This window comes from Carcharodon carcharias, chromosome 14 (genome assembly GCF_017639515.1).
Source record: "Carcharodon carcharias isolate sCarCar2 chromosome 14, sCarCar2.pri, whole genome shotgun sequence".
NCBI classification, from domain to species: Eukaryota; Metazoa; Chordata; class Chondrichthyes; order Lamniformes; family Lamnidae; genus Carcharodon; species Carcharodon carcharias.
The window spans coordinates 121934131-121957557 of record NC_054480.1 but is presented as its reverse complement, the minus strand read 5'-3'; the positions used below and the strand labels follow the sequence as shown (position 1 = coordinate 121957557).

General features: G+C 45.2%; 1 protein-coding gene across 1 annotated transcript in view; it reads left to right on the top strand.

Moving 5' to 3' along the window:
- The first annotated feature begins 10881 nt into the window (after positions 1–10881).
- Positions 10882–23427, top strand: part of mast3b (microtubule associated serine/threonine kinase 3b) — a 224362-nt gene continuing 211816 nt past the window's right edge. The window contains exon 1 of the mRNA XM_041204551.1: positions 10882–11587. Coding sequence (XP_041060485.1) covers positions 11505–11587 — 83 coding nt within the window. The 5' untranslated portion in view covers positions 10882–11504. The remainder of the gene's footprint in view (positions 11588–23427) is intronic.

The window sequence follows — 23427 nt, the reverse complement described above, 5'->3', positions numbered from 1 at the left end:
GATTGATGGATGAGCCAAACATCCTGAGACGCCGCGGACTTCAGGTAAGAGGAGGAGACCAGGAAACTAATGGCCTTCAGTGCTAAAGAACAGAGACAGGAGTGTAAATCCATGAATAACACATGGAGTTAGAAGTAACACAGAATGTGACATTGTGGGGAGGTGGTGGCGTTGTGGTAATATGACTTGTAATCCAGTGACCCAGACTAATACTCTGGGGATACAGGTTCAAATCTCACCATAACAGCTGACAGAATTTGAATTCGAGGAATAAAATCTGAATTGAAAGCTAGTCTCAGTAATGGTGACCATGAACCTAACATCAATTGTTGTAAGAACCCATTTGGTTGACTCTGAAATGGCCTAGCAAGCCATCCAGTTGTATCAAAGCCTCAAAAAAGGAATGAAAATGGACAGACCACCCAGTATCGACCTAGGCATTGGAAACAACAACAGCAAACTCAGCCCTGCCGATCCTGCAAAGTCCTCCACATCTGGGGGCTAGTGGCAAAATTGGGGAGAGCTGTCTCACAGACTAGTCTAGCAACAGCCTGACATAGTCATCGTCACAAAATCATATCTCACAGACAATGTCCTGGTCACGATTACCAGTCCTGGGTATGTCCTGTCCCACCGGCAGGACAGGCCCAGCAGAGGTGTGGCACAGTGGTATACAGTCGGGGTCCTCAGCGTCGACTCTGGACCATGAAGTCTCATGGCATCGGGCCAAACATGGGCAAGGAAACCTCCTGATTACCACGTTTTGCCCTGTTTCAGCTGATGAATCAGTCCTCGTCCATGTTGAGTATCATTTGGAGGAAGCACTGAGGGTAACAAGGGCACAGAATGTACTCTGGGTGGGGACTTCAATGTCCAGCACCAAGAGTGGCTCGGTAGCATCACTACTGACCGAGCTGGCCGAGTCCTAAAGGACATAGTTGTTAGACTGGGTCTGCGGAAGGTGGTGAGGTAACCAACAAGAAGGAAAAACATACTTGATCTCATCCTCACCAACCTGACTGCTGCAGATTTATCTGTCCATGACAGTATCAGTAGGAATGACCACCACACAGTCACTGTAGAGACAAAGTCCTGTCTTTACATTGAGGATACCCACCATCGTGTTGTGTGGCACTACCACTGTGGTAAATGGGATAGATTTTGAACAGATCTAGCAACTCAAGACTGGGCATCCATGAGGTGCTGTGGGCCATCAGCAGCAGAATTGTACTCGAACACAATCTGTAACCTCATGGCCTGGCATATCCCCCACTCTACCGTTACCACCAAGCCATGGGATCAACCTTGGCTCAATGAAGAGTGCAGGAGGGCATGCCAGGAGCAGCACCAGGCATACCTAAAAATGAGGGGTCAACCTGGTGAAGCTACAACACAGAACCACTTGCGTGCCAAATTGCATAAGCAGCAAGTGGTAGACAGCGCTAAGCAATTCCACAACCAGCAGATCAGATCTAAGTTCTGCAGTCCTGGCACATCCAGTCGTGAATGGTGGTGGACAATTAAACAACTCATTGGAGGAGGAGGCTCCTCAAATATCCCCATCCTTGATGATGGGGGAGCCAAGCACATCCATGCAAAAAAAAGGCTGAAGTATTCGCAACAATGTTCAGCCAGAAGTGCCAAGTGGATGATCCATCTTGGTCTCCTCTGGAGGTCCCCATCATTACAGGTGCCAGACTTCAGCCAATTCAATTCGATTAACTCCATGTGACATGAAGAAACAGCTGAAGGCATTGGATGCTGCAAAGGCTATGGGCTCTGACAATATTCCAGCAATAGTACTGAAGACTTGTGCTCCAGAACTTGCCACACCCCTAACCAAGCTGTTCCAGTACAGCTACAACACCGGCATCTACCCGGCTATGTGGAAAATTGCTCAGGTGGGTCCTGTACACAAAAAGCAGGACAAATCCAACCTGGCCAATTATCGCCCCATCAGTCCACTCTCGATCATCACTAAAGTGATGGAAGGGCTCAACGACAGTTCTACCAAGTGGCACTTGCTTAGCAATAACCTGCTCACTGATGCCCAGTTTGAGACCATTCAGCTCCTGACCTCATTCCAGCCTTGGTTCAAACATGGACAAAAGAACTGAACCCCAGAGTAAAGGTGAGAGTGACTGCCCTTGACATTAAGGCAGCATTTGACTGAGTGTGGCATCAAGGAGCCCTAGCAAAACTAGAGTCAATGGGAATCAGGGAGAAAATTCTCCACTGGTTGGAGTCATACCTAGCACAAAGGAAGATGATGGTGTTGTTGGAGGTCAGTCATCTCAGCTCCAGGACATAACTGCAGGAGTTCCTCAGGGTGGTGTCCTCGGCCCAACCATCTTCATCTGCTTCATCAATGACCTTCCTTCCATCATAAGGTCAGAAGTGGGGATGTTCGCTGATGATTGCACAATGTTAGATACCATTCATGACTCCTCAGATACTGAAGCAGTCCATGTCCAAATGCAGCAAGACTTGGACAATATCCAGGTTTGGGCTGACAAGTGGCAAGTTACATTCGTGCCACACAAGTGCCAGGTAATGACCATCTCCAAAGAGGGAGAATTTAACCATCACCCCTTGACATTCAATGCCATTACCATTGCTGAATCCCCCACTATCAACATCCTGTGGATTACCATTGACCAGAAACTGACCTGGAATAGCTGTATAAATACTGTGGCTACAAGAGCAGGTCAGATATTGGGAATCCTGCGACGAGTAACTCTCCCCCTGACTCCCCAAAGCCTGTCCACCATCTACAAGGCATAAGTGAGGAGTGTGATGGAATTATCTCCACTTGCCTGGATGAATGCAGCTCCAACAACACTCAAGAAGCACCAACAACACTGAGAGTAACATCGCTGATAAGTCACTGTCATGCAGTTTTTCCAATAAAATGCAATTGACATGGTCAGACCCTGTACAAATACTTCATGGCTGATTAGACTGCAGCAGATGTGACATTGTGGCTGAACCTTTTCCCATGATTGGGATATTGTTTGAGCTGAGTGTTGTTTCTTTCTTTTGCAGAAGGAGTTGAGTTTGCCAAGGAGGCACAGTGTGTAAGTACTCAACACTTTCTCGTGCTGCTTTAAGATACTAACTAGCTCTTTAGCTTGCAGCTTACAGAAGAGGCTGGTCATTCACTCCCCACATTGTACAATGTCCAAATGGTCACACAAACCAATTCATCTGAGGTTCGTAGAAACGTTAACTCACTACTGCCCAGAATGTTTGGATGCATTACCATAAAAGTTATTCTTACAAAACAAGCTACAGATTGACCCTGAGGTATGTTTGAGCTCTGTCAGTTTCTGGACGAAAAGTCTGATTGAAATTTTTCAGAAAGTTTGATTTGAGTTCCAGGAATTGGCAATTGATGTTGAGTTTGTCATTGTGTCAGGATTATAATCACTGTGATGCTGAGTTTGGGCTCTTCTTCCCCTGATGAGTACAACATTTTAGCTGGTTTTACAACAATAACTTGCATTTATATAGTGCCCTTAATGCCCCCAAGATGCTTCACAAGACAGCAGTCAAACAAAATTTGAGACCTGGAGTTGCATTGTGCCCATTCTGCTATGCCTGTTATTCAGTTCTGTTAAGACAGTCTGGGTAATTCCCCTGTGCTGATCAATGTTGTAATATACCTTTAAGAGACAGCAGCATGCCATCACCAGAAGGGAATTGTGCCCATGTGATCCAGTCTTCACTTCAGCCTAGGAGGAGAACATAGCATAGACAATTCTGCTGATGTTTTCAAGATTTCTACCTTTGTATAGCTGTTCTTATCTGTCTAGCTTAAATAAATGCCCAATCCCTTATGGGTGATTGGTGCTTTTATATCATTATAAAAACACAACATGGTGGCAGTGAAGAATGGACTCTAAAATCCTGAAAGCATGAAAAAGTAAAGAAGCTGCAGTCTGACCTTTGAAAAGCGTGCCTAAGTCAAAGACACAGCTGGAGATCACATGAGAAAGTTCCAGCCTGATCGATCACAGGGGCAGAGTGAAGGAACCTAGCCAGATCACAAAAGACTGAGCAAAATTTGCAAACGAATAAAGGCTGCAAGGCAGGCGAATAATCTACTGTGCAGAGGAAAAGAATAATCTGAGCGAACACAGAGTCAACAGGGGTGAGCTAAAAAATTAAGCTGTTGGCCAGAACGAGTTTAAAGAAGCTTTTCAGTCAGCAGCAGTCAGAATTACTGTTTAAACACACCACAAACAGCTGAGTCCCCGGTCGGTGCCTGAACACGTGGTGGCTGAGCTTGATCTGAACAAAAATTTAATTTCAAATAATCAGTATTTTGAACCTCAAAAAAAGCCAGGAATTGATGGTTGCATGACTCAAGAACGCTCAGATACTATGAGGAAGACTCAGGATGATTGATCCAAAGAGTTGCTGCTGAAAAATTTAAAGCATAATTGCCATTACTGTGGGAGCTGAAACCGGCAAGCCTGGGAAACCTCATTGTAAGGAAGTATTGACTGGAAAGTTACAGCAGCACCATTTCAGAAGAGAGAGAAATTTTTGTTTTTATTCATTGGATGTAGACCTCAATGGCTAGGCCAGCATTTATTGCCTCTGGTCAGAGAGCATTTACAAGTAAACCACATTGCTGTGGAGGCATGGAGTCACATAGAGACCAAGCCAGGTATGGAGAGCAGATTTCCTTCCCTAAATGGCATTAGTGAACCAGATGGGTTTTTACAACAATGGTTTCACAGTCATCATTAGACTCTTAATCCCAGATTTTTATTGAATTCAAATTCCACCATCTCCTATAGCAGGATTCAAACCCAGGTCCCCAGGGCATTACCCTGGGTCTCTAGATTTCTTAGTCCAACAACAACACCACTACACCATCACCTCCCCAGCTATACACCCCTCTTATGGGAAGCAGCAATGGATAGTAAATTAAAACTACCCGACCAAATTAAGCTAAGGCAAAGGATAAACCAGACCCAAAATTGGGCGTCATAGAGAAGAAAATTTTTAGACCACAGGAGTACATCAGGATTAAGTCAGAAATCAGAAGAAGTCCAAATTAATAAGTTTTATACTTAATTGGTGTATTTGCGAATGAAGTAATCCTAATGCATGGTATTGATGAATCCTCAGTTAGCTCTGATGAGATATTGAAAGCCTGTGACAAATATTTTAAACTCCAAGTTGGACAGAGCTCAGGCCTCAAAAAAGATCTAGAATGCCCCCAATAAAGCATCGAAGGGGAAGGAGATCCCAGAGCGAGGGAGACAAGTATTGTCTCTCAGGCCATGAGAGACAATACATAAGCAAACCACAAGGTGGTTGTAGACTATGTCAGAGCAATGAAGTGCACAAACTGAAGAGTTTAGTGCAGAGAAAAGAAGAGACTGAGAAACAGCTGAAAGGCTGAAAAATAGAGCTATTTGAAAATGCTGACAACAACAGTACCCAAACTACAACAGCAGGTGGCAATGCAGAGCAATCAGCTGGCTGTGAATGAAATAAAGGCATCTGAGGTAACCCAAAATAAATAAAAGCCTGCAAAAGAAAATGAAACTATCCACAGGAAAATGTTCATATCAAATCTGAGTTGGAAAATCTCAACCAGAAGTGCAGTCAGGCACAGCAGCAGGCAGAAGAGGTACTCAAGAAAGTGCAGCCCTGAGAGGAGGCGATGGCACAGAGGCGCTGGACTAATAATTGAGCGACCCAGGGTAATATTCCAGGGACCTGGGTTTGAATCCAATTTGAATTCAACAAAAATCTGGAATCAAAAGTCTAATGATGACCATGAAACCATTGTTGATTGTTGTAAAAACCCATCTGGTTCACTCGTGCCCTTCGGGGGAGGAAATCTGCCATCCTCACCCAGTCTGGCCTCCACGTGACTCCACACCAAAAACAATGTAGTTTTAAATGCCCTCTGAAATGGCCTAGCAAGCTACTCAGTTGAAACAAACCACTAAAAAGGAATGAAACTGGACAGACCACCCGGCATCGACCTAGGCACCAGAAATGACAACAGCAAACTCAGCCCTGTTGACCCTGCCAGCAAAGTCCTCCTTACTAATATCTGGGGGATAGTGCCAAAATTGGGAGAGCTGTCTCACAGACTAGTCAAGCAACAGCCTGACACAGTCATATTCACAAAATCGTACCTTATAGAAAATGCCCCAGGAAACAGCATCACCATCCCTGGGTATGTCCTGTCCCACTGGCAAGACAGGCTCAGCAGAGGTGTCAGCACAGTGGTGTACAGTCGGGAGGGAGCTGCCCTGGGAGTTCTCAGCATCGACTCTGGACCCCATGAAGTCTCATGGCATCAGGTCAAACATGGGCAAAGAAACCTCCTGCTGATTACCACCCTCAGCTGATGAATCAGTGCTCCTCCATGTTGAACATCACTTGGAGGAAGCACTGAGGGTGGCAAGGGCGCAGGATGTACTCTGGGTGGGGGACTTCAATGTCCATCACCAAGAGTGGCTTGGTAGCACCACTACTGACCGAGCTGGCCGAATTCTAAAGGACATAGCTGCTAGACAGGGTCTGTGGTAGGTGGTGAGGGAACCAACAAGATGGAAAAACATAATTGACATCATCATCACCAAACTGCCTGCCGCAGATACATCTGTCCATGACAATATCGGTAGTAGTGACCGCCACAGAGTCCTTGTGGAGACAAAGTCCTGTCTTCACATTGACGATACCCTCCATTGTGTTGTGTGGCACTGCCACTGTGCTCAATGGGATTGATTTTGAACAGATCTAGTAACTCAAGACTGAGCATCCATGAGGTGCTGTGGGCCATCAGCAGCAGCAGAATTGTACTCGAACACAATCTGTAACCTCATGGCCTGGCATATCCCACATTCTACCATTACCATCAAGCCAGAGGATCAACCCTGGTTCAATAAAGAATGCAGGAGGGCATGCCAGGAGCAGCATCAGGCATAGGGTGAAGTTATATCACAGGACTACTTGCATGCCAAACAGCATAAACAGCAAGTGATAGATAATTCCACAACAAAATGATCAGATCCAAGCTCTGCAGACCTGCCACATCCAGTCGTGAATGGTGGTGGACAATTAAACAACTCGTTGGAGGAGGAGGCTCCACAAATATCCCCATCCTCAATGACGGAGGAGCCCAGCACATCAATGCAAAAGATAAGGCTGAAGCATTTGCAACAATCTTCAGCCAGAAGTACCGAGTGGATGATCCATCTCGGTGTCCTCCGGAGGTCCCCAGCATCACAGATGCCAGTCTTCAGCCAATTTGATTCACTCCACGTGATATCAAGAAACAGCTGAAGACACTGGATACTGCAAAGACTATGGGCCTTGACAATATTCCAACAATAGTACTGTAGACTTGTGCTCCAGAACTAGCTGTGCCCCTAGCCAAGCTGTTTGTTCCAGTACAGCTACAACACTGGAATCTCCCCAGGAATGTGGAAAATGGTCCAGGTATGACCTGTACACAAAATCCAACCTGGCCCATTACTGCGACATCATCAGTAAAGTGATGGGAGGGTTCACCACTAGTCATATCTAGCGGCACTTACTCAGCAATAACCCGCTCACTGATGCTGAGTTTGGGTCCGCCAGAGTCACTCAGCTCCTGACCTCATTCCAGCCTTGGTTCAAACATGGACAAAAGAACTGAACCCCAGAGGTAAGGTGAGAGTGACTGCCCTTGACATCAAAGCAACATTTGACTGAGTGTGGCATCAAGGAGCTCTAGCAAAACTGGAGTCAGTGGCAATCGGGGAAAACTCTCCACTGGCTAGAGTCATACCCAGCGCAAAGGAAGATGGTTATCTTTGTTGGAGGTCAGTCATCTCAGTTCTGGGACATCACTGCAGGAGTTTCTCAGGGTAGTGTCCTAGGTGCAACTATCTACAGCTCTTTCATCAATGACCTTCCCACCATCATAAGGTCAGAAGTGGGGATGTTCGCTGATGATTGCACAATGTTCAGCCTCATTTATGATTCCTCAGACACTGAAGCAATCCATGTCCAAGTGCAGCAAGACCTGGACAACATTCAGGCTTGGGCTGACAAGTGTCAGGTAACATTTATGCTACACAAGTGATAGGCAATGACCATCTCCAACAAGAGAGAATCTAACCATCGCCCCTTGATTTTCAATGGCATTATCATTGCTGAATCCCCCACTATCAAACTCACTGGGGTTACCATTGACCAGAAATTGAACTGGACTAGCCATATAAATACTGTGGCTACAAGAGCAGGTCAGAGGCTAGGAATCCAGGGATAAGTAACTCACCTCTTGACTCCCCAAAAACCATTCACCATCTACAAGGCACAGGTCAGGAGTGTGATGGACTACTCCCCACTTGCTTGGTTGAGTGCAGCTCCCACAACACTGAAGTAGCTTGACACCATCCAGGACAAAGCAGCCCGCTTGATTGGCACCACATCCACAAACATTCACTCCCTCCACCACACATTCGCAGCAGTGTGTACCATCTGCAAGATGCACTGCAGGAATTCACCAATGCTCCTTAGACAGCACCTTCCAAACCCTCGACCACTAGCATCTAGAAGGACAAGGGCAGCAGATACATAGGAACACTACCACCTGGAAGTTCCTCTCCAAGCCACTCACCACCCTGACTTGGAAATATATCTATCGCCTTTCCTTCATTGTCGCTGGGCCAAAATCCTGAAACTCCCTCCCTAGCAGCACTGTGTGTGTGCCTGCACCACATGGACTGCAGTGGATCAAAGAAGGCAGCTCACCACCTCCTTCTCAAGGGCAATCAGAGATGGGCAATAAAAATGCTGGCCTAGACCCACACACACAGATTTCCATTACTTCATCCATTATTAGCCTTAGAGATGTTAAAATCAGGCCTGACAAGTGATTTGGCTAATTTCTTAGCCTTTTTGGGCTGGAATCGAGACACTGATTGTTTTTTCCCATGAGCACTGAAAACAAAAGAGATTGGTTGATTTCCTGTTCTTGCCTAATGTCTATTAAACCCACGGACAAAGACAGCGCTTTTGCTGTTTGCCAAACTGACCTTTACCTTGTAGATCCTGAACACCGACCAAGTCCCTCTGAATCACAACCCGTCCATCAAACGTCAAGCCGTCTGGAAAGAGAAACACGATTAACATTTCGAGTCCACATGATTCTTATTCAGAATCGTATGGACTCGAAACGTTAACTCTGTTTCTCTCCCCACAGATGCTGTCAGGCCTGCTGAGTTTTGCAGCATTTTCCGTTTTTATTTCAGATCTCTAGCATCTGCAGTATTTAGCTTTTGTCAAGCCCAGACTATCATTGTCAACTGTCATCCACTCTGGAGATTCTTCACCTCCACCCACTCCACCCTAACATCTTGCCTGCCAAACCGCACCCCCCCCACACTCCCACCACTACCGCTGCCCCAACTAATTTCAACCTCATAGATCCCCAACCCCGAATAGGTCACTTCTACTTCCTTTCCAAGATCCACAGAAACAGGACTGCCCTGTGTTTGCTCCAAGAACTGATTTTTTCCTATTGGGATTCAACTTTATTTTCTGTTTTCCTGACTCTTCCCACCTACATACCTGCTCTTCCCATGCCCTCCATCACTTTAAGCTTCCAGTTTCCAAGCTTTAACCGTCTCTTTGTCAGCATGAACGCCCAACTTCTCTGCAGCTCTATCCTGCAGAGGTGGTCTGAGCCGTCTCTGCTTCTTCCTTGAGTAGTGGCCCACCATCCATCAGCACTCACCTACACCTGGCTCAAATTCTTCTTAAATTCAACAGCTTCTGCTTTAACTTCACTCACTTCCTCCACACATGTTGCTATGAGTACTGCACGGGTCCTGGTTATTCCTGTCTTTCTGTGGGATATGTGGAATGTTTCTTGTTCCAGTCCTACTCAGGCCCCCTCTCTCACCTCTTTCTTCGGCACATTTATGACTGTATTGGTGTTGTTTCCTGCCCTCACCCTGAATTGGGAAATTTCATCAACTTTGCTTCTAATTTCTACCCTTCTCTCGCCTTCACCTGGTCCACCTCTTACTCTTCCTTTCCCTTCCTCGACTTCTCCGTCTCCATTTCTGGGGATAGGCTATCAACAAATGTTCATTCTAAGCCACCGGCTGCCACCACTACCTCGACTACACTTCCCCTCACCCTGCTTCCTGTTTGACTAAGCTGCCCCATCCCAATATTTCCTCATTTGTCTCATTGCTCATTTTTGTCTTATTATGTTTCTGTGAAGGGCCTTGGCATATTTTTGTTATGTTCAACCCCATTGCTTTTGACCTCTTGTGTTCCCCTAGAATCTTTATTCTTTTGTATAGTTTCCACCCTTTGGGCCTAATCTCATTTCTCTATAATCTTGGCCCTTGCTTTGCCATCACAAGTTTCACCATTATCCTCACGTCTGCCCTAGGGTCTGGCACTTCTGATTATAGTTTAAAATTCTGGCCTCAGACTGGAGCTTTGTGGCAGCTGAGTGAAACTCTTGTGTTCTCACTGCCCATCTTGTAGAGGAAATTCTTATTCTATCTTCATCCCAGATTTAAAGCCTAGTTCTTTGGAGAGTGGGAGCATGGATGCTGCACTAATACAAAAGCAAAATACTGGGAATACTGAATATCCTGTGGATCTGCTCACAGTCAGCTTCAAGATGAGGGGAGAGGCGTGTTTTCCAGATTAATGAGTTCTGGGATCACACATAGTGAAGGAATGTGTTTTCTGCTTTTGTTGTTACTTCTCAGCAGTTGTACTAAACTTCCGAGAGATATTCTTCCTCAAAAAGAAGGTACTGCCCCTAAAAATTCACTTCAACAAAGGCCTCAGGCTGCAAAATCAAGCCTGACCACAACTCCTCCCTGTGAGTGCTGGCTGCCTGGCAGCTTCCTGTCACTGATCAGAAAGCTGCTTCCTATAGAGCTACCGGCCAGGAGCTGCTGGGCCTGGACACTCCCTGCTGCCTGCAGGCTCTCCCTGTCTCTTCCCCCCCACTCCGGATTTAGGATTCTATTCCTTAGAGTACTTGAGACACCCGTCAGAGACTGTGAGACTGTTGTCTTTCTGTGTGAGTGAGTGGAGGAGCAGACAGGCCTGCCCAAGGCAATGATCTTTTGTCAGTAAAAGGAAGAGAGACAGAGACAGCAAGAGTGAGTGTGTGTGTGTGTGTGTGTGTGAGAGAGAGAGAGAGAGAGAGACTGGGTGGGTGAGAGTCAGTGGAGGAGAAAGAGGGTGGGATAGAAAGTAGCAAGAGGGAGAGTGCGTGTGAAAGAATGTGTGTGGGAGAAAGAGAGAGAGAGCAAGTGGGAGAGACACACACAAAGAACTGATCAGTTGCTGTTATCAGCAAACATTTGAGGAGCTGGGCACGGAGAGGATGCAAATATCGGACTCTAACTTTGAAAGCAGGGAGAGAGGTGCGCTATATTCAACACCCCAAATCGACCTTGATTTTAACCCTTGAAGTGCTGATCAGGATTTGCCTGGGTGCAACCATGTCTGATCCGAGCTACTGGACGGGACTCCCCAACTACAAGAGTCACTTTGTGACAGGAAGTCTGCTTCAGCGCTCTAAAAGGTAAGCTTGCAGTGGATATTTGCAGTATGTGATACCTCTGCTTTGTAGCTTTTGTGACCATTTTTTAAGCCCTGAACTCTTTCCAATTATTTAAGACCATAACTGGGAATAGGCCACTCAGCCTTTGCCTGTTTTACACAGGGTAAGTGCTGATTTGGAATATTTCAGTAACACTTGCTCCCGGGTGTGTTTTACAAAGGGCAGTGTGAAGAAGACTCCACTTCCACTCACAAATTGAAGAGATGAGGTGGATTATGTCTTGACTTATCCAGAAACAGAGGCTGCATCATGTTTTTTAATTCTTTCACAGGATGTGGTTAGGCCAGCATTTGTTGGCCAACCCTAACTGTCCTTGAAATGAATGGCCCACTAGCCCCCTTCAGAGGGGCAGTTAAGAGTCAACCACATTGCTGTGGGACTGGAGTCACATGTAGACCAGACCAGGTAGGGATGGCAGATTTCCTTCCCTGAAGGGCATTGGTGAACCAGATGGGTTTTTACAGCAATTGACGATAGTTTCATGGTCACCATTATTGAGACTAACTTAAATTCCAGATTTATTAATTGAATTTAAATTCCACCAGCCGCCATGGTGCCCCACGTTCCCAGAACATGAGTCTGGGCCTCTGGGATTACTAGTCCAGTGATATTCCCACTACACCACCATATCCCCTGAGGATGATATCATCCTCATTAAACAGTTTCTACATTACTTCATTTCTATTTCCTTCATTTGTTTCTGTTGCTCTGTATCCTCTTTCACTTCTGGTAATCCTACTTTTTATTTTTGTCTCCTCAGACCTTTCTCTTTTCCATTTCTATCTTCTCAGCTTTGTGTCAAATGGCTCAATCGGAGTACTCTTGCCTCTTGAGTTACAAATCCCACTGCAGGACTTGAACACAAAAATCAAGGTTCACTTTCCAGTGAAGTACTGAGGGAGTGCTACGCTGCTGAAGGTGCTGTTTTTCAGATGAAACAAGGCCCCACCTGCCTTTTCAGTTGGATTTAAAAGATCCCATAACCACTATGAGAGAAGAGCAGGAAGTTATCCCCAGTATCCTGGCCAATATTTTATTTGTCAATCAATATCATAAAAACAGATTATCAGGTCATTATCATATTGCTGTTTGTGGGATCTTGCTGTGTGCAAATTGGCTGCTGTGTTTCTACCTTAAAACAGTGACTACACTTCAAAGGTACTCATTGGCTGCATAGTACTTTGGGGCATCTGATAGTTGTGAAAGGTTTTACATAAATGCAAGACTTTTTTTCTTTCCTCTGACAGGTATCCTCCATCTCTGTTTGACTCTTTGCTCTATTACTTCTTTCTATCTCTCTCATACACTATCCCTCTCTTTCTCTCTGTCCTTCATGTCTGCCTCACTTTTACCGCCAATATTCTATTTACAGCACAGGATTCTGGTTTAAATATTTAAAGAGGCCAGCCCATGGAACAGGTGGGAACTATGGACACCTGACATTACGGAGCTTGACGGGTTCATGGAGCAGGAAGCTGCTCGCTGTATTGTCAACCCATTATTCTCCCCATTAACACCAGACACAGATGGTGAAAATCCAGCCCACAGTTTCGCTGGCTTGGGGTTCAGTAATGAGTAGTATCAAGTTATCTTAAGAGTGAGGCAAGATCAGGAGATCATTTTTTCCACAATCATTGGAATTTGGAATGTTTGTAATAACAAGTGGTTGAAGCAAGTGTAAGCAGGAAAATGAAACAGAGAATGATACAGGGTTATGGAGCAGAGAGCTGGGCAGTGGGATTAGTTTGGGATTCATACAGGGATATGGCCCCTTTAAAATCAACCCGCATCTCAAGGTGGTGAAGGGGTGAACAACTAAAAGTAGAGAACACAAACAGAAAATGCTGGAAAAACTCAGCAGGTCTGGCAGTATCTGTGGAGAGAGAAACAGAGCTCTAAAGAAGAGTCATATGGACTCAAAACGTTTATTCTGTTTCTCTCTCCACAGATGCTGCCAGACCTGCTAAGTTTTTCCAGTAATTTCCATTTTTGTTTCAGGTTTCCAGCATCGACAGTATTTTACTTTTAACTAGAAACAGGGGATTCCTTGTTGAGGCTAAGCCATCAGTGGTGAAAGTCTTGACTGAAATACCACCGAGGATGTTACGCATAGTGGACAGGCTCAACAAGAACTCTGAAAATAGCTGGCTAATGTGGGTGGTGAAGACTTGGGCAGTAGCGGGTTCTTATGGCCACTGGCTGGGTGGATGACCACAGTTAGAGTGGCAATGGCCAACCTGTGGCAATAGGAAGGCAGATATCCAGTACAACAGCAGAATGGCTTCCTCACTACCATCTTATTTACCCAAACTATGGACAATGGATGCAAAGCAGAACTCATACCGGCTTGGACGTCACCCAGTGAACCAAGGTCCACGTGCTCTGTTGGTACCAGGACAGAGTCAGAAAATGTGCTACTGGAAGAAAAGGAAAGGGAACACTATTACCAGTATCAAAGAGCCAGGAAAGTAATCATCTGACATCAGTTCAACTGCATAAGAAGCTCAGAATTAGAACATGGAATGTGTGCAAACTGCTTCAGCTTGGCAAAGTACAGTTTCTTACAAGGGAGATGGAGAGAATTGGTGTGTATATGTGCAGGCTGGCAGAAGTGGGCTGGGAAGGTCAAGGTCACTTCACAACATGACACGCCATAGTTTACTCTAGAGGAGATCCATGCGGCCTCTATGGAATAGCAGTGTGGATGCACAAGCATTTGGCTAGAGCCCTAATTGGATGTGAACCAATCAGTGATAGGGTCATAGTTGTGCATCTTAATGCAAAACCAAGAGACATCACTTTGATTTAGGCTTATGGACCTACACCGACTGCTGCAGAAGATGATACTGCATACTTTTATCATGATATTGTTGAAGGCAATGAAACAAACTCCAAAGAAATACTTTTGTTAGTTATGGGTGACTTTGATGCCAATCTTGGTGAGTGGGTTATGGATAGGCTCCAGGCAGTGACTGACCATTTGGATTAGGAGAGGCTGAAGAAGCTGGAGCCTGCCTTTGAGATTTTTGTAAAGAACATGATCTGGTTCTGGCCAACACATGGTTTAAACATCATCAAAGATGATTGTATATCTGGACCTCACCAAATGGACAAACTAAGAATCAAATTGATTACATTACAGTAGCAAACAATCAAGATCCTGTCTAAAGATTGTAAGACATATCGAGGAGCAGACTGTGACATTGATCATCATTTGCTTGTGGCGATACTGAAGGCCAGAGTGGGCGAAAAGATAAAACAGGTTTTAATGACACAACTGCATTCAGACGAGCTTAAGGATAATAAGGCAGTGCAGTATGCAGCGGAAATCACCAACAGGATCACAGCTCTTTAGATGGCAGCTGGCGGGAGAGCACCAGAAGAACTTTGACAAACCACAAAAACTGTTCTCCTGGATGTAGCAAAGGAAATGGTGGGATTTGTGCAGCCCATGAAATAGAAAGGACGTATAGCTGATGGGACTTTTTCTCTGATTGAAGCCTAGAGGGATGAGGAGAGGAGAAATGTTATGGATTATTTCAAAGAAAGCTGTGAGCGGATAAAGAGAAACAGCTAAATGACGTGTGAGATGAATTAGAAGCGGAGAATCAGAAAGGCAACATATGGAAACTTTTCCAAACAGTTCGATTAATTACACAAAAGTTTCAACTTTGCCTGCATTGCATCCAGTCAGCTTCTGACAAGAATGAAATGGAAGCGAAGAAAATTGCTGCACAATGGCACGAATACTGTGGGTACCACTACAAAGATACAGTCAGTCAGAATTTAACAGCCAAATTGAACATGAGTCTCCCCCGCTGCGATCTAAGGTACAGTGAGCCATTCATCAGACAGCTAGCCGTAAGATCATGGGTCCGGATGATATACCGGCGGAACTAATTAAGAAGGGAGGACAAAATGTATAGAATATGTGTGGCACTGTGGGAGACTGGTGATTGGCTGGAGGACTGCACTGACTCTATCATTATCCCCCTTCTGAAGAATGGTGATCTGAAACAGTGCACAAATAATAGAACAATTGCTTTGATCTCCAACCTGAGTAAAATTTTGCTTAGGATCATCCTGGAATGGATCTGGAAAAGGGCAGAGAGTGAAATTGCTGATGAACAAACTGGATTTTGGCATGGAACAGGGGCCGGAGATCAAGCCACTAATCTTAGAATCATAATAATCTTAGAATGATAAGTCTAAGAACATCAGCAGCCAATACACGAACTTCATTGATTGTAAGAAGCATTTGATTCAGTCTCACATAAGAAAGTCTGGTTGACAATGTTAGACATTGGAATATCCACCACATTTAATCAACTTGATAGCCAAGCTTTGCTGTAAGCAACAAGGTAGGCTCAGAGTTCCGCAGCACTGTCACAGAATGGTTCAAACTCAAAAAGGGTGTTAGACAGGGCTGAGCTCTCTCAGCATATTTATTCAACATCCTAGCAGAAATAATTTTGAGAGAGATACTTCATAGATATAAAGGTGGAATACTGATTGGTGGGCGGTGAGTTTCACAAGGTGGGATACTGATTGGAGAGCGGTGAGTTTTAACCATGGGATACTGATTGGAGAGCGGTGAGTTTCACACGGTGGGATACTGATTGGTGAGTGGTGAGTTTCACATGTGGAATACTGATTAAAGAGTAGTGAATTTCACATGGTGGGATACTGATTGGTGAGCGGTGAGTTTTGCATGGTGGGATACTGATTGGAGAGCGGTAAGTTTCACATAGTGAAATATGATTGGTGAGTGGTGAGTTTCACATTGTGAGATACTGATTGGTGAGTGGTGAGTTTCACATTGTGAGATACTGATTGGTGAGTGGTGAGTTTCACATGGTGGGATACTGATTGGTGAGTGGTGAGTTTCACATTGTGAGAAACTGATTGGAGAGTGGTGAGTTTCACGTGATGGGATACTGATTGGTGAGTGGTGAGTTTTACATGGTGGGATACTGATTGGTGAGTGGTGAGTTTCACATTGTGAGGTACTGATTGGAGAGTGGTTAGTTTCACATGGGATACTGATTGGTGAGTGTTGAATTTCACATGGTGGGATACTGATTAGAGGGCAGTGAGTTTCATATCTTTGATAGGCTGATGACTTTATTCTGCTCGCTAACTCAGTGGAGGAGCTACAGGAATCTTCTTGATCAAGTTAACTAGAAATAGCATCTCCTGATCAATGTTGACAAGACAGTGGTGATGGTGATGGGTGGAAAGACCTGTAAGATTGTGATTCACGGAGTTCAGCTCAAACAGGTTCTCCCTTCCACCATCTTGGGTCACTCATCATGAAAGATGCAGAGTCTTCCAAAGAAATCTGGCTAGACTGAACATGGGGCGTGGCATTGTGAATTCATTGAAGAGAGCATGGTGTAGCCGCAGTAGCTGTAGCATCTCGATTATAATGAAATTAATCTTTGACAGACCCTTGTGTGGCCAATGACAATGCATGGCTGCAAAAGCTGGACCATCAAGAAGAGTGATGAGGCTCCAATAAGAGCTTTTGAAATGAAAGGGCTCAGGCGGATATGACATCCGTCATGAATGGCCAAGCGGACAAATGAGTGGGCACTTGAGAAAGCTGGTTTAAGAGGAACTTGTTTGAGGCAGTGATATCAAGGAAACTCAGATTTTGGAGACGTGATGCTAACAGGAGGGGAGTGTTTAGAAGAAGAGGTAATGTAAGGAAAAACACCTGGAAAACATGCACAAGGAAAACCCAAGATGGCATGGATGGGTAATATCAGAACGTGGACTGGTCTCTCTATCGGACAGGCTGTGAGGGCAATGGAGAATAGAAATCAGTGGAGAAAGATTGTTCATAGTGTGGCCAACCCTCAGAGTGAGAGTGGATGAAAGACAGAAGACAGACACAGGGCTTTTAGGAGGTGTTCTCCCCAGAGCCCTGTGTCTGTCTTCTGTCTTTCATCCACCATGGCAGTGGGATTAGTTTGGGACTAGATACAGGGCTGTGGGGAGGGGGTGGAGCTGAGGGTTAATTCGCTCCTGCTAATATGTTAAAATGTTTTGGATTGGGGGAGAGTGGATTTTAGTAAAATAATGCAGGATCTGGCCAAGGTAGACTGGGAACAGCTGCTTGTGGGGAAATCTATGGGGGAGCAGTGGGAGGCATTCAAAAAGGAAATGGGGAGGGTACAGGCTCAACATGTTCCCTCTAGGGTGATAGGAAGGAGTAACAAGCCCAGAGAACCATGGATGACCAGAGATATTCAGGATACGATGAGAAGGAAAAGAGAGGCTTTTAGCAGGTACAAGGGGAGCAAATCAGCAGAGGCATTAGTGGAGTACAGAAAGTGCAGGGTGGAGCTTAAGAAAGCAATTAGAAGGGCAAAGAGGGGATATGAGAAAGCTCTGGCTGGTAAAAGTAGGGAAAATCCCAAGATATGGGATATCAGTCTAAGTATATCAATGGGAAGAGGATAACCAGGGAATGAGTAGGGCCCATACGGGACCAAGGGGGCAATCTATGGGTGGAGCCAGAAGACATCGGTAGAGTGCTGAATACTTCACATCCATCTTCACCCAAGAAAATGAGGTTGAAGTATGGAAGTCGGGGAGAGAGACTGCAAGGTTCTTGAGCAAATTGATATAGGGTGTGAAAAGGTATTGGAGGTGTTGGCAGGCTTAAAAGTGGACAAATCTCCAGGTCCGGATGATTTGTGTCCCAGACTGCTGAGGGAGGCAAGGGAGGAGATCACAGGGGTTCTGACCCGAATTTTTAATTCCTCTCTGGCCATGGGGGAGGTGCCAGAGGTCTGGAGAACAGCTAATGTGGTTCCGCTATTTAAGAAGGGTTGCGGAGATAAACCAGGGAACTACAGGTCAGTGAGTTTCATGTCAGTGGTAGGGAAACAATTGGAGAAAGTTCTGAAGGAGAGGCAAGGTTTGATCAGGGATAGTCAGCATGGCTTTGTCAGAGGGAGGTCATGCCTAACAAATTTGATTGAATTTTTTGAGGAGGTGACCAGGTGTGTAGATGAGGGTAGTGCAGTTGATGTAGTTTATATGGATGTCAGCAAAGCCTTTGACAAGCTCCCACATGGGAGACTTATAAAGAAGGCAAATGCACATGGGATACAGAGTAATTTGATAAGGTGGATTCAAAATTGGCTTAGTTATAGGAGGCAGAGGTTAGTGACAGAAGGCTGCTTTAGTGACTGGAAGCCAGAGTCCAGTGGCATACCAGAGGGATCTGTGCTGGGTCCCCTATTATTCGTCATTTATATAAACGACATAGATGACTATGTGGGGGGTAGGATTAGTAAGTTTGCAGATGACACAAAGATTGGCCGGTTGGTTAACAGTGAGGTTGAGTGTCTTGGGCTACAGGAAGATATAGACGGGATGGTCAAATGGGCAGATAAGTGGCAGATGGAATTTAACCCTGAAAAGTGTCAGGTGATACACTTTGGAAGGAGTAATTTGACAAGAAAGTATTCAATGAAATTCTGAGGAACAAAGGGACCTTGGCATATGTATCCATAGATCTCTGAAGGCAGAGGGGCATGTTAGTGGGGTGGTGAAAAAGGCTTATGGGACACTTGCCTTTATTAATCGAGTCATAGCTTACAAAAGTAGGGAGGTCAAGTTGGAATTGTATAGAACCTTGGTGAGGCCGCAGCTGGAGTACTGTGTGCAGTTCTGGTCGCCACATTATAGGAAGGATGTGATTGCACTGGCCAGGATTTTCCCCTCAGCGATTTGGGGGTGGGGCCCGCTCGCCGAGGGGAAAATGATGCGGGATGATGTCGTGAGGAATCCCCGATGTCATCCCGGGCTACTTAAATTTTCAGGAAGGTGGACGGACAGTGAAATCAGCTGCCCGCCCGCTGACCTGTCAATGGCCAATTGAGGCCATTGTCAGACTAATTACATAATTAAAAACCTGCCCGTCCAAGCTTAAGGCTGGTGGGCAGGCCAGGAGCCCCAGCGAGCTCCAGATTATTCATGAAACTTCATCCACTGGTGGGATGAAGCTTCATGTCCGTTTTTTAAAAATGTAATAAATTTTTGAGTTTATTATTAACATGTCCCATCTTGTGTGACATTGTCACATGAGGGGGACATGTTAATAATTTTAATATTTATCTATTTTTAGACTTTACTTACCTCTCACGAATCTCCCTTAGACAGGACTTTGCCTCAGGGAGCAGAGGGCACTTTGACAGATGGAGATTCCCTCCACCCCCTGCACAGGAAGCGCATAGGACATCCTGTCGGGCAGGCCGCTGGGCGGGCCTTAATTGGCCCGCCCACTCAAAATGGCGGCGGGCCCCGTTTCGATGGCAGGAGTCCGCTGTCCGCCCGCCGCAGAGCCAGTGGGGCCTGCACGCCATCTGAGGGCAAAATTCTGCCCACAGGAGGGGGTGCAGAGGAGATTTACCAGGATGTTGCCTGGGATGACACTTTAAGTTATGAATAGAGGTTGGATAGACTTGGGTTGTTTTTGTTGGGGCAGAGAAGACTGAGGGGTGACCTGACCGAGGTGTACAAGATTATGAGGGGCATGGACAGGGTGGATAGGGAGCAGCTGTTCCCCTTAGTTGAAGGGTCAGTCACAAGGGGACAAAAGTTCAAGGGGAGGGGCAGGAGGTTTAGGGGGGATGTGAGGAAAAACATTTTTACCCAGAGGGTGGTGACGGTCTGGAATGTGCTGCCTGGGAGGGTGGTGGAGGCGGGTTGCCTCACATCCTTTAAAAAGAACCTGAATGAGCACTTGGCACGTCATAACATTCAAGGCTATGGGCCAAGTGCTGGTAAATGGGATTAGGTAGGTAGGTCAGGTGTTTCTCACGTGTTGGTGCAGACTTGATGGGCCGAAGGGCCTCTTCTGCACTGTGTGATTCTGTGATTCTGTGAATGATCTGCACAGCTGGGTTGAGTAGCTTATTTCTGTGTTGTTAAAGATTTTGCTTCCATAAGCCTACATCCTTGAGATGTAACTCATTCAAAACTCAAAAAAACAGACAAAACTAAAGGCTCTGTGTCTAAATGCACATAGCATTCGAAACAAAACAATGAACTGATAGCACAAATAGAAATAAATAAGTACGATCTGATAGCCATTACAGCGACATGGCTGCAGGATGACATAGATCGGCACCTGAATATTGGAGGGTATGTGACATTTAGGAAGGACAGAGAGTTAAGAAAAGGTGGAGGGTGGCTCTGTTATTAATGATAGTTTTAGCACATTAAAGAGGGCTGACCACATTAGAGAGGGCTCTAATCGGTGACTGATTCTGATGCATGGGCATTTTTCCCAGTTCTTACAATCTTTATTTTTGGCATTTAAATTCTTCAGATCCCTGAGGCAGCTCTCTGCCTTCAGGAAGCTTTCTGTGAACTTAAAAAGGAAATTAGGAGAGCAAAAAGGGGGCATGAGAAAACATTGGCGGGTAAAATAAAGGAAAATCCAAAGTTATTTTACAAGTGCATTAAGAGTAAAAGGATAACTAGGGAAAGAGTAGGGTTCATTAAGGACCATAGTAGTAATTTGTGTGTGGAGCCAGAAGACGTAGGTAGGGTTCTAAATTAATACTTTGTTTTGGTGTTCACAAGTGAGAAGGAAGATGTGGGTATGGAAATCAGGCAGAAGGACTGTGATATAATTAAATAAATTAGCATAGAAAGGGAGGAGTTTCTAAATGGTCTGGCAGGCTTAAAAGAAGATACATCACCAGGCCTGGATGAAATTTATCTCAGACTGTTGAGTGAGGCAAGGAAGGAGCTAGCAGGGGCACTGGCTATAATTTTCAATACCTCTCTGGCCACAGGAGAAGTGCCAGAGGACTGGAGGACAGCCACTGTGGTACTGTTATTCAAGAAGGAAGAAAGGAATAAAGCAGGGAACTACAGGCCAGTCATTCTAACCTCATTGGTGGGGAAACTATTGGAAGCAATTCTGAGGGACAAAATTAATCTACACTTGGAGAGGCAGGGATTAATCAAGGACAGTCAGCATGGTTTTTATTAAGCGGTGGTCATGTCTGACCAATTTGATTGAATTTTTCGAAGAGGTGACCAGGTGTGTAGATGAGGGCAATGCATTTGACATAGTCTACTTGGACTTCAGCAAGGCTTTTGATAAAATCCTGCATTGGAGACTGATAACGAAGGTAAGAGCTCATGGGATCCATGGCAATTTGGCAAATTGGATCCAGAATTGGCTGAGTGACAGGAAGCAGAGGGTGATAGTCGAGGGGTGTTTTTGTGACTGGATGCCTGTGTCCAGTGGGGTTCCACAGGGATTGGTGTTGGGCCCCTTGCTGTGGTATATGTAAACAATTTAAACTTGAATGTAGGAGGGTTCAATAGTAAGCTCGCGGATGACATGAAAATTGGGGGGGTGGTAAATAGTGAGGAGGGTAGCCTTAGATTAAGGATGGTATTGACGGGCTGGTCAGATGAGCTGATCAGTGGCAAATGGAAGTTAATCCAGATAAGTGGGAGGTGATGCGCTTGGGCAGGACAAACAAGGCACAGGAAAACACGATGAATGGTAGGACCCTTGGAAGTACCGAGGATCAGAGGGACCTTGCTGTGCATGTCCACTGGTCCCTTAATGTAGTGGGACAGGTAAATAAGGTAGTTAAGAAGGCATATGGGATACTTACCTTTATTAGCCGAGACATTGAATATAAGAGCAGGTAGGTTATGCTGGAACTGTATAAAATGCTGGTTAGGCCACAGCTAGAGTATTGCGTGCAGCTCTGGAATCCGCATCATAGGAAGGATGTGATTGCACTGGAGAGAGTGTAGAGGGGGTTTACCAAGATATTGCCTGGGCTGGAGAGTTTTAGTTATGAGGAGAGATTGGGTAAACTGGGGTTATTCTCCCTGGAGCAGAGGAGATTGAGGGGGTACATGATTCAGGTGTATAAAGTTATGAGGGGCATAGATAGAGTAGACAGGAAGGAACTTTTCCCCTTGGTGGAGGGATCAATAACCAGGGGGCATAGATTTAAGGTAAGGGGCAGGAGGCTTAGAGGGGATGTGAGGAAGAATTTTTTCACCGAGAGGGTGGTGGGCATCTGGAACTCATTGCCTGAAAGGGTGGTAGAGGCAGAAACCCTCATTACATTTAAGAAGTATTTGGATATGCACTTGCGATGCCATGAAATACAAGGCTATGGGCCTAATGCTGGAAAATGGGATTAGAATAGTTAGGTACTTGCTTGACCGGCGCAAACTCAATGGGCCGAAAGGCCATTTTCTGGGCTGTAGACCTCTATGACTTTATGACTCTATAAGTCCTTTATTCAAAAAGGGAGGGAGACAGAAAGCAGGAAAGTATAGGCCAGTTAGCCTAACATTGTCATCTCGAAAATGTTAGAAGTTATTATTAAAGATGTTATAGCAAGGCACTTCGAAAATTCAGTGCAATCAGACAGAGTCAACATGGTTTTGTAAAAGTGAAATCAGGTTTAATCAATTTATTGGAGTTCTTTAAAGGAGTCACATGTGCTGTGCATTAAGGGGAATTGGTGGATGTACTGTACTTAGATTTCCAGAAGATATTTGATAAAGTGCCACAACAAAGGTTATTGCAGAAAATTAAAGCTCATAATGTAGGGGGTAACATATTGGAATGGACTGAAGATTGGCTAGCTAACAGGAAGGGTATAAATGTTTTTTTTTCTGGTTGGCAGGATGAGTGGTGTGCCACAGGGATCAGTGCTGGGGCTTCAACTTTTTACAATTTATGCAAATTACTTGGATGAAGGAACCGAAGGAATGGTGACTAAATTTGCTGA